This window comes from Aegilops tauschii, chromosome 6, assembly GCF_002575655.3.
Source record: "Aegilops tauschii subsp. strangulata cultivar AL8/78 chromosome 6, Aet v6.0, whole genome shotgun sequence".
Taxonomy (NCBI): Eukaryota; Viridiplantae; Streptophyta; class Magnoliopsida; order Poales; family Poaceae; genus Aegilops; species Aegilops tauschii.
In genome coordinates this window covers 496,091,520-496,102,731 of record NC_053040.3, presented here as the reverse complement: position 1 = coordinate 496,102,731, position 11,212 = coordinate 496,091,520, and the positions used below count along the sequence as shown (strand labels likewise).

The 11,212-nt window shown below is 53.6% G+C and overlaps 3 protein-coding genes across 3 annotated transcripts; 1 reads left to right on the top strand and 2 right to left on the bottom strand.

Annotated features, from left to right (window-relative positions):
- Window positions 1-3,163: 3,163 nt before the first annotated feature.
- Window positions 3,164-4,428, bottom strand: LOC109749318 (probable phospholipase A2 homolog 1). Its single transcript, XM_020308280.4, has 2 exons — window positions 4,302-4,428; window positions 3,164-3,606 (listed from the first exon to the last, which is right to left on the bottom strand). Exons 1-2 carry the CDS (start codon window positions 4,426-4,428, stop codon window positions 3,428-3,430), a joined length of 306 nt encoding a protein of 101 aa, XP_020163869.2. The 3' UTR covers window positions 3,164-3,427.
- A 282-nt stretch (window positions 4,429-4,710) lies between these two features.
- On the top strand, window positions 4,711-7,839 carry LOC109749308 (homoserine kinase). Its single transcript, XM_020308274.4, has 2 exons — window positions 4,711-5,941; window positions 7,598-7,839. The coding sequence occupies exon 1, from the start codon at window positions 4,785-4,787 to the stop codon at window positions 5,928-5,930; it is 1,146 nt and encodes a 381-aa protein (XP_020163863.1). The 5' UTR covers window positions 4,711-4,784; the 3' UTR covers window positions 5,931-5,941; window positions 7,598-7,839.
- A 38-nt stretch (window positions 7,840-7,877) lies between these two features.
- LOC109749307 (protein PIN-LIKES 7) lies at window positions 7,878-10,964 on the bottom strand. Its single transcript, XM_020308273.4, has 5 exons — window positions 9,115-10,964; window positions 8,904-9,026; window positions 8,670-8,770; window positions 8,533-8,585; window positions 7,878-8,442 (listed from the first exon to the last, which is right to left on the bottom strand). The coding sequence occupies exons 1-5, from the start codon at window positions 9,811-9,813 to the stop codon at window positions 8,126-8,128; spliced, it is 1,293 nt and encodes a 430-aa protein (XP_020163862.1). The 5' UTR covers window positions 9,814-10,964; the 3' UTR covers window positions 7,878-8,125.
- Between the last annotated feature and the right edge of the window lie 248 nt (window positions 10,965-11,212).

Sequence of the window (11,212 nt, the reverse complement as noted above, 5' to 3'; positions counted from 1 at the left end):
CAGGGGCGAGGAAAGGATCCTCGGCGTCGACGGCAACGGCAACGCCGTGCTCTGCGACGCCGACACCGGCATCATCGCGATTATGCCCAGCCTCGACAAGCCCAAGGGGTGGGACCCCATCTCCCTCTGCGTCACCCACTCCACCGATGCCACCGCCGACACTACCTGCCCTGACACCGGCCATGACCCCGATCACCCAGACGCGCTCTACGTCATGGACGGCGAGGGCCGCAGCTTCGAGGCGCTCGTCTACGGCGACCCCGACCCACCACCACCGCACGAGTACATGGATTACATAGATAGAAACAGATGGGTGTGGCACTGGCGCCCGCTCCCTCCACCGCCCATCATGGTCGACGGCAGAGGCGGTGGCTCCATCTCCGTCGAGTCCTACGCGCTGCTCAACGGCCACGGCGGCGATGAGAACGCCTCCAACAGCAACAGCAGCAGCACAATCTGCGTGTCATTCAACAACAATTCCTGTCGTGAGCGGTCAGCGCATAAGTCTGCCCCTACCGGGGGCACCTACTGTTTCGACACCGGCACTGGCAAGTGGGCCAAGGCCGGCGATTGGATGCTGCCATTCTGGTACCGCGCTCTGCACGTCCCCGAGCTCGGTGAGGGCCTCCTGTTTGGCTTCCAGAAGACTGGCCTGTCCGTACAACCACGTCGCTTCTGCGCCGTGGACGTCTCCGGCGCTATGAGGATGGACGGATCGGCCCCGGTGTTGCGACACGCGTGGGTCGACGTTGATCCACCACCGAGATGGGACCTGCAGCACTACAGCGCGGTGTACCTCGGGGAAGGCAGGTTCTGCATCCACAGAAGCTTCGACATCATGGTAACGGACGGATGGGGCAGTGGCGAGGAGTCCGTCGACACGGTGGTCCTGCTCACCGGCGTTGAGGTGGTGCAAGAAGGACCTGGTCTCCGGATGATCAAGCACAAGTCCATACGTCCCAACACCTGCATCGACTCTATCCTCTAATTTCTAGTATACTTGTCGGTGGTATCAGCATATGCATGAAGCCTAATTTAAAGTACTAGCAAATGTTTTTTTCAATGCAATAGTTATTTGTCCATTGCAAATTAGGGGACGAATAATATTTGTATGATGTATGAACACCTTCCTCCATCCAAATTCCTCGATATAACGCTGCTCACCCTGACATGCTCTACATCATGGACCGCAGCTTTGAGAACCTCGTCTACGGTGATCCCAACGAGCCGCCGTTATGTGACTTGATGGATCTCATGGATACAAACAAGTGCATGTGGCACTGGCGCCTACTCCCTTGGCAGCCCATCATGGTCGACGATGACTACACCGGCAAAGGTGGTGGCTCCATGCATCTTCCCCTAGACCTACGCACTAATCCATGGACGCGGCCAGCGATGACGAGGAAGCCTCCAATAGCAGCAACACCATTTGTGTCTCGTTCAACATCAAATCCCGTCATGAACGGAGTATGCTTTGACACGCACCGGAACGTGCGAGTGGGCCAAGGCTGGCAATTAGATGTTGTCATTGTGTTCCCACGCTCTGCATGTCCCCAAGTTTGGTGACAACCTCGTGTACGTTTGGCTTTGACAACATGGGCTTATAACAAGACCCATGCCGCTTTTGCGGCCATGAGGATGCGTCGACATCAACCCTCCGCCGTGATGGGACAAGCAAGACCTTACCTTGGGGATGGCAGGTTCTCCATCATGGAGACAGACGGATGGATGGGGTAGTGGCCAGGAGTGAGTCGACACGATGGTTCCGCCCACCGGCGTCGAGGTGGTTCCAAACGTCTTGACACCTGCTTCGTCTCCATGCTCTGAAATGTTAGTATATTTTTCCATTGTGAAAGGAAACGAGGCCGTGCTCATGATAAGCCTGCCACTTAGTTATGGGCCGGCTGGTCCGCAAAGCCATGTAGTATATTCGTGGGTCGTCGTGAGGCACCGAGAAAAGGCATGACCTAGCCGTCGCCTGGGTGGGTGGATCGATCGCCGGAAAAGATGAAGGCACGGCGGTTCTTGAACGTGCTGACGGACAAATACAGCGGCCCCGACGCGGCCCATGACCCTGACCGCCCCGACGCGCTCTACGTCATGGACCGCAAGGGCCACAGCTTCGAGGCCTTCGTCTACGGCGACCCCGACCCGCCGCCGCCAAGCAGGTTCATGGATGAGTGGTACCGCGACCGCGCTCATAGGGACAGGTGCGTGTGGCACTGGCGCGACCTCCCTCCGCCGCCCATTGTCGTCGACGAGGGCGACAACTACTACCACGGTAGACGTTGCGGCGCCATATCCGTTGAGTCCTAGGCGCTGGTCCACGGCCATGGCGGCGAGGAGGATGCCTCTAGCAGCAACGACACCATCTGCGTCTCGTTCAACACCGATTCCCATGACGAACGGCCAGATCTCACCCCCCTCAGCGGCACCTACTGCTTCAACACGAGAACCGGCGAGTGGACCAAGGCCGGCGACTGGAAGCTGCCATTCTGGTCCCGCGCCCTGCACGTCCCCGAGCTCGGTAGCGACCTCCTGTTCGGCTTCGAGAATACATACTTCCACATACACTCATGCTTCAGCGCCGTGGACGTCTCCGGCGCTAGGAGGATGGACGGGTCGGCCCCGGCGCTGCGCCATGCGTGGGTCGAAATCGACCCACCATCGGGATGGCACGAGCAGGACCGCAGCATGGTGTATCTCGGGGATGGCAAGTTCTGCATCCACAGGAGCTTCGACATCATGGAAACGTACGGATGGAGCAGTGGTCATGAGGAGCGTGTCGACACGGTGGTCCTGCTCACCGGCGTGGAGGTGGTGCGAGAAGGATCCAGACTGCGGATGGTCAAGCACAAGTCCAAACGTCTCGACACCTACATAGACTCTATCCTCTAAAACGTACTAGCAGTAGTATACATTTCTTGGTGGCATCATATGCATATACGTACGGTTTAATTCAGAGTAGTAGAACCTATTTTATTTATTTTGGTGCAATAATTATTTGTTTGTTTGAAATTATGGGGCTAGTAATAACTGAACGATCTATGAACACCTTCCTTGATATAAATTAATTATTGGGTATCTTTATCTTTGCTATTTTAGCAGTCTTGTGTGTTTCCATGACCCAAGGAGAAAAAACAATAATGCAAGCAGACCACAATTAGACAATACCAAGAAGAAAGAGATATTCTCGAACTGGAGAACGACGAGATTTCAATTCAATTGAACGACAACTTTGTTTACAAAAAAATAAATGCCCAGGCAGGGGATCTGGCACTATATGCTGCAAATAGCGCAGCAACCTAAAGTTATCTCTACGGCTGCCCAAAACAATGCGGTTTTACCAACAGAAGTAAAATTACAGTATAATCATCAAAGGAAGCCAACCTTTTCTATCAACCGAGCAATGTGGCGAGTACTTGTGCTACAGTTCCAACTTCTGGCTGCCCAACTGGCTGAGCATGATCGCCATGTCCATCCCCTGAGTCATCGTCGCCATAGCCAATTCATATGGGCATTTCTTGGAGAAGCCGGCCTTCCCAGTCTTCTTCACTCTCCTCATGCAATTCTTGAACTTCTCGTGGCATTTGATACTCATCAGACCTGATGAATTTACATTTATGCAAAAAGAAAAGAAAAACATGAGATTGAGGATTCAGAGTACAGATCGTCAGATAAACAAACGGCTTGGGCACCGCGAAAGCATCACATTTCGTTATGTTTCACGCATGCATGCATGTAACAGCGAACCTGGTCAAGATAAATGAAGCAATACAATTATAAACTGAGCACACGCAAATTGTTCATGGCTGCCTGGTTTGACCGATCCAGAATTATGGACGCTGTTGGTTCTGAACCTAGGTAGGGGACATGTAAGTAGCTAGTCAATTAGCCCCTTTGCTGCCGGCACAGTTTATCTAGCAAATTAAACACATACTAGAATTTATGAGTGAGCAACAGATGGGCAAAAGAACATCAGCTCATATAGGCACTTGTGTGGTGGAGATTCTGTGTCGCAGCCGTGAACCAAACTGCCGCTGCATCGCCATTACCAAATGACAAAGCAGAGTAGAGCTTGCAGCAACCTGAAAAATCTGAATTCTGAAACTCTCTAACAACAGAGCAGAGCAGAGTAGAGTAGAGTAGAGCTGGCTCATCTTATCAATATTCAGTACCATTCGAATTCCCAGGTTCAAGCAATGCAGAGTGATATGGTATGGTTGTTCATGGCGGCCATGGATCCAGATGCCAATCTCTTCTTTCTGAAGCTACAAGGGGATGATGTGTGTAGTTAGTACCTTTCTTGTCGACGCAGCTGTCATGGTCGCGGCAGCAGGCGTCGAGGTCGTCGCAGGGGTCCTCCCCCTCGCACCCGCTCCACCCCACGCCGCAGAACTTGCCGTACCGGATCCCCACCGCTGCCATCTCTCCATGGTCAGAGCACAAAGATATCTACTGGATCAGGGGAGGACGAGGAAGGAGGCTCACAGTCGCAGTTGAGGGTCGCGCACGACCGACTACACGGCGGCGGCGGGGGCTTTGACGCGCCCGCGGAGGCGCCGGCCACGAGGAGCACGACGAGCAGCACGGCCGTCGCCGTCGCCATCGCCGGTTGGTGGTGGTGGTGGAGATTGCTGGACGGGCCACACCTGTCAGCCACTGTGGGAGAAAGTGTTCCCAAAGCCCAAGCCCGCCCCGCCCCGCCCCGTGCGCGCCCGCAAAGGTCAAACCTTTTTCCCCCAAACCCCACCCACCCACGCGCGCACCAGCCACCCCCCACTATGGCGGCGGCGGCGGCGGCGTCTCCAGCCACCGCGCCCTCCTCCTTCCCCTCCGCCCGCGCCCACAAGCCGACGCTCCTCTCCCTCCGCGTCTCGACCAAGCTCAGACCCTCCGCCGCGGCGGCATCGGCGGCATCCGACCCGGCCCCGGCCTTCAGGTCCGTCACGGCCTTCGCGCCGGCGACGGTGGCGAACCTCGGCCCGGGCTTCGACTTCCTGGGCTGCGCGGTCGCCGACGCCTCGCTCTCCCTCGGCGACACAGTCACGGCCACCCTCGACCCCTCGCTGCCCGCCGGCGCGGTCGCCATCTCCTGCATCACCTCCCCGTCCCGCCCGCGCCTCGCCGACCGCCTCTCCCGCGACCCGCTCCGCAACTGCGCGGGCATCGCCGCCGTCGCCGCGCTGCGGGCCCTCGGCGTGCGCTCGCACGGCGTCTCCCTCAGCCTCACCAAGGGCCTGCCGCTCGGCTCCGGGCTCGGCTCCTCGGCCGCGTCCGCGGCCGCCGCCGCCAAGGCCGTCGACGCGCTCTTCGGGTCCCTGCTCCCCCGCGACGGCCTCGTGCTCGCCGGCCTCGAGTCCGAGAAGGCCGTCAGCGGCTTCCACGCCGACAACATCGCGCCGGCCATCCTCGGCGGATTCGTCATGGTGCGGAGCTACGATCCCTTCTGCCTCGTCTCGCTGCCCTGCCCGCCGGCGCTCCGCCTCTGCTTCGTGCTCGTCACCCCGGACTTCGAGGCGCCGACGAGCAAGATGCGCGCCGCGCTGCCGAAGAACATCGCCATGGGCCACCACGTGCGCAACTCCAGCCAGGCCGCCGCGCTCGTCGCCGGCGTGCTGCAGGGCGACGCCGCCCTCATCGGCTCCGCGATGTCGTCCGACTTCATCGTCGAGCCCACCAGGGCGCCCCTGATACCTGGCATGGCCGCGGTGAAGGCCGCCGCTCTTGAAGCCGGAGCGCTGGGGTGTACCATCAGCGGAGCAGGCCCGACCGCAGTAGCTGTCATTGAGGGAGAGGAGAAGGGGGAGGAGGTCGCCCGGAGGATGATCGACGCCTTCCTGTCGGTCGGCAAGCTGAAAGCGACCGCCACCGTCGCTCAGCTCGACAGAGCCGGCGCCAGGGTCATCTCCACCTCAAATTTGGAGTAGAAACTAGAGAGGTACCTTTCTTGTCTCTTTGTATTGTTTGCAAACTAGATGACAATGGTTGTTGGTTCTATTTTGTTCAAATTCTGAATGAGTGATATTCAATGTCCTAATTTGTCTTGGACAGCAGCTTCACAGCAACATGGCTATTTTTATCATTCACACTTTTTATGAATCCGAATAACGGGGTCTCTAGCTTCTCCTTGTATTTACCGTAGTGAACACTATGCCATTTTCTTAGTGATATTCGAGGTTTTGCTGTAAGTTGTGTCCAGTCCAAGGAGGCGCTAGGATCGGAGTATAATTAGGGTGAATTGATCGTGTTCTCCACAGGGAAAGGTGTACAAGAACTTTCAAATTTCGCAAAGCAGTAGAGTTTGAAGATTAGACACAGCACTAGTATCCAACAATTTCTTATCAGTAATCAAGGACAGGAATTAAGAAAGAGAAAGTAACAAGACGAGCAGTAACAAACACAGGTCTTAGCGAAATATTATCAAGCAACAAGCTATGGATTCAGGCAGCTAGACAGATTACAGGAAGCTGCAGTGGTTTTCAGAGGGAAGAACACTTCAGAACTTAGTCTTACAGGTTGAAGGCTCGAATCGAAGAATAGAAGGGGATTTGAACTTTGAAGGAGATCATGGGGATGGAGAGAGTTGGGGACAAACTCGCTTCAGATCTCACCGACGTCCATCGTCCTCTCCTTGCCGCCTTCACTCCCTCTTTTCTCTCGTTCTGCCCCCTTCTCCTTATCTGATCTCTGCCCCCGTTCTTTTTCCTGTTTAGTCCCTCAAATACTTGGCTTAACGCGCAAGATGTTCCCTCATTCTTTCATTTGCACCCTTGCTCCTTTTCTTGGACTGTAAACAGGTCCAGTTCCTCAAGTGCTTGGTTTTTGATGGATTTTGGCGCCTTTTCACGCAAACCTACAAAAACAGAGTAGCACTTTAACATAGCTCGTTTGTGGCATTTTGTATGCAACATTTAAAGTTTCCAGAGGATAAACATACCAAAAAGAAGAAGAATTCTGTGAGAATGAAAACAATATGCAGAGAGATCAGCTAGTTTAGGGGCTTGGATACTTGAACCAGCACAATTTTTTCTTGTTTGCAGCTGCGTGGAGGGAGACTGCAGTTCTGCTTCACTGTCATGTAACAAATGCTGATTTGGATGTGCAACAGAATCTATCATTCAGCTAACAATAGCTTGAGCTTTTATGCTTGTTGGTACAGCATTCACATGTGTGCAATACAATAATGGTACTTACACTAGGATCACTTTAGTGATTTAGTGATTGGATGTGTCATCGAGCAGCTATTGCTGAAAGATGACCAATTGTCCACACATGTTTGCTCACTGTTGGTGATGCCTACATGTTCTGGTGTTAGGTGTGAAACTTTTCCTTGGCTGTGAATTTCTTCGGCTATAATGACACCAAAAATGGTTTAGATACAAAAGGTTAGCCTTTGGGAGTACATTTTTGGATATTTACATTTCGAGTTATTCCATGGACAGTTGTCTGTTCATCATTACACGATTATGATAGCACCCTTGTGGAACATGCGGCCTTTGACGAATAACGAATCTTGTTTGTCTCTCTCTTGGAGAGGATATCATTTCCGACTCATGCGAAATATCTGCTTACAACCTGTTTCTTTTGTTTGCAGACTTTGGTGCTCCGTTCCCATTCGTGTATCGGCCTGACGGTGTGTACTAGCCTCTCCCCCGAGTTTTGTTTTCCCATGTAGTAGTAAACTGCTGGGGTTGCGGCCCCATTGATCCCAATAAGCTGGTGTGATGTAGTTGAATAGAGCATCATTTGGCATGATTGTTGGCATCCAATCCTGTCTTGTTGTAATCTGAGTTAATTTCGCACACTGGATGAATAAAATGCAGTTGATTTGAGGCACATCTGCATATTATCTCGGGCGTTGCTGAACATAATACTTGTCTGAAGATAACTTGAATAAATACTACTTCCTCCTTTCCAAAATTTATATAGCAGTCAATCAAAATTGATGAAGCACTAGCAAGCCTATACTGTGGTACTACTTATATATAGCAGTATATACATAGATAGATACTCATGGCACTTGTCCATCCTCAAACCCAATTGTCTGCTGCTGATCCTGCTGATACTGTTTCTCTCCCAAAGGCAAGGGGGAAGGGAGATGCGGTATAACGTTGGGTTGCATCTAGGCGGGGGCAAGGATGGACATGAAGACGGTGGACCAGGCGGTGAGGGCGAGGGCGGCGACGAGGTAGGTCCAGAGGAAAACGACCGAGCACTCCTCCTGGGCGACGTCGTAGAGCTGCGCCATGGTGCTGATGCTCATCGCGGGCGGCAGCGCGAACTGGAGCATGAGCACATACTGGTACAGCGGGTCCGGCGGCAGGAAGCCGAGCTCCCTCGCCGTCCTCACCACCACGATCCCGACCACCGGCAGGATCATGTAGCGCACGCAGACGATGGCCGCGATCAGCCACCGCGACATGGTCGTCTTGCGCAGGCCTGCCAGACCATTTTTCAGTTTCAGATGGTCTGACACAGACAGACAGACAGACAGACAGACAGACAGACAGAGATTCAGTTGTTGTTTACCTTTGGTGAGGTTGCCTCCAAGGATGAGAATCACACAGGGGACGGTGCCATCTCTGCAACAAACAATGGCATAACATTTCTGTCAGTGTATGCAGTGTTGAACTGTAAACTGAACTGGACAGGCGATTGCATATTACCCGAGCAGCTTGAGGGAGTCCTGGACGACTCGCAGCGGAGCGCTGTCGCCGATGAAGGCGGATCTCAGCCACGGCACCGTGCCGATGGTGAAGCCCAGAACCTGCCACGGCAAATCAGTCAGCAACCAGCTCATTTCAGCTGCTCTGCTGTTCAGAATATGCACATCTCATTTCCTTTCTTCTGAAGTTCTGATTCTAACTTTGGTAATGTTGATTGAAACTAGCTCAGCTTACCGCCCCGATGGTTGGCGGCGCCATGAGCTCCTCGACGATCTGGTGCGTGCCCTGCTTCAGCTTCACCCACAGGCTGTCGCTGCTCGTCATCTTGCCACTCGACAGCAACGGCGCCAGTGCCGCCTGACAGGAAAATCCAACCAGGGTGGTCAGAAGTCGGCCTCGCCGCGCAATGCGGAACGTCGCTAGCTTAGCTTGCTGTGTTACTTACTGTGTGGTGTTGGTTCGACGAAGACGACGGCAGTGGGGAAAGGCAGCTCGGCTCGCCTTCTTCTTGTTTTCCCTTCTCCTCTGGCCTGACACTGACAGTGACGGTGACACTGACAGAGTCCTTCTTGCTATGGTCATGAGCTTCGGCCGCCTCAGCCTCCTGGTCGGCGACCATCCTCCGGCATACCTCGCTGGACCGCTTCATGACGCTGTTGGTGTGCGTCCAGATGTAGAGCCCGCCGAGCGCCATGGAGAAGGAGGCGTAGGAGAGGCCGCGGCCGGTGCAGTCGCCGCCGAAGGGGTTGCCGTCCTCGCGGCAGACCGCGGGGATGACGATGAGGAGCAGGTTGCCGAAGTTAGCGGCGGAGCAGGACGCAACAACCAGCCCGCGGAGGTGCGGCGGCGGCCTGAGGATGAGCACCGCCAGCCACCCGAGGACCCCGCCGGCGAAGAAGACGATGCCGATGTTGACAGGCATGAACCACCAGGAGAGGGCGTCCTGGAGGGTGACGGCGGAGGCGAGGCTGGCGAGCAGCAGCGCCGGGGTGAAGACGGCGTAGACGACGCGGTTGATGTCGGCGCGGGCGGAGGGGGCCAGGAGGCCGCAGCGCGGGGAGGCGAGGTAGGCGCCGAGGAGCGCGAGGAGGAGCACCTCCACCACCGGCGTCGACGCCACCGCCAGCAGCGACACGAACCCCATGGTGAGTGTGACTCTATCTAGCTAGCTGGTCTAGTCTAGTAGGTGGCCATTTATACTTGATTCATGGACCAGGATGGCCACCGGCGGCGATGATGGTGTGGTTGTTGGCGGCATGATGAGATTCAGATCGGCCAACCGTGCATATGCACTAATGACTCCACCCATGCATATGCATATGCATATGCATGCGAGGAGAGACAGTCACGTACAGTACCATTGATCTCGATCAGCTGTACGTACGGCCGATGATCAGAGGCGTCACAGAGAGACAGAGACTGATCATGAATGAATTCAGTGTCCACACGTACCCATCCACCCCTTAATTGGTTAATTGACCTGTCTCGATCTATGTCGTCTCTTACTCCAACCCAACCGTATCATCAATCCAATCTCCCTAATTAATTAATTAATTAATTAATTACCCACTCTATCCCATAATGTAATATGTTTTTTTGACACTACACTAGTGACAAAAAACGTCTTACATTATGGGACGGAGGGAGTAGTTACTCGTGTAACATGAAGAAAGTGAAAGAACGCCAAAAACGACCGTAACTACAACTGCCATTGCTCAACTGATGCATGCGTACCTACTAGGCTACTTTACATATAAAAACATATCAAAATAGTAAGACGTTTTTTAACACTGTCATGGTGTTAAAGAAACATCTTATATTTCGATACGCAACAACGTGGCAATGAGCTTGAGGTCCATGGCGGTAGTGATCGAGGCAACAATAGGCAACTGTTGCAGGACCCCATAAGCAGTAGCCTCTCGCTAACTAGCTTGTTGGTTACGATCGTGTCATTTTCATTCATGATTTGTTGCCACTACTCCTTGATCAGAACACGACATTAAGGACGCAAGTGGACAAAAGCAACGTCGAATTACTAGGGGAAAGAAAGGCGCGGGCCCCCTTCCCCCCGGCAGCGACGGCCAAGGGGCTGGGGATGCAGGGGGATACATGAGTAGGAAGCGGCTCATAGAATGATAGAGGCATATAAAACCCTCGCTCGCACTTTTTCATTAATCGATAAACAACATGTAGCTATGTCGACACATGGATCTGTACATCTTGGTCGTAAAATAAGCAATGCATGGGAAGAGAATCAGACCATATCTCTCTCTCGAACAAAAGAAAAAAGAACCAGAAAACACAAATTATGATCAACTAAGCTCTTTTGATGGCTTGCTTACGAGAATAGATGGCATGCATGCCACCTCTTCATGCAACGTCGGGTATGTATAGTCCAGACGGCCGAGGTATATTTCATATGTAGCCCACGTACGTATGTCATGTGCGTTTGGCTTGTTTCTTGTCGGCTCAAAATTGATTCGTGGATTGATTAGATGGACCTGGCATCAGATTCAGATGGACCAACCATATATGCACGCTAG

Coding starts and splice junctions, on each gene's coding strand:
- LOC109749318 (XM_020308280.4), bottom strand. CDS start 4,428: ATGGCAGCGGTGGGGATCCGGTACGGCAAGTTCTGCGGCGTGGGGTGG. Junction 3,607..4,301: donor CAGCTGCGTCGACAAGAAAG/GTACTAACTACA, acceptor TAAATTCATCAG/GTCTGATGAGTATCAAATGC.
- LOC109749308 (XM_020308274.4), top strand. CDS start 4,785: ATGGCGGCGGCGGCGGCGGCGTCTCCAGCCACCGCGCCCTCCTCCTTC.
- LOC109749307 (XM_020308273.4), bottom strand. CDS start 9,813: ATGGGGTTCGTGTCGCTGCTGGCGGTGGCGTCGACGCCGGTGGTGGAG. Junction 9,027..9,114: donor CGTCGAACCAACACCACACA/GTAAGTAACACA, acceptor TTTTCCTGTCAG/GCGGCACTGGCGCCGTTGCT. Junction 8,443..8,532: donor TGGAGGCAACCTCACCAAAG/GTAAACAACAAC, acceptor ATGGTCTGGCAG/GCCTGCGCAAGACGACCATG.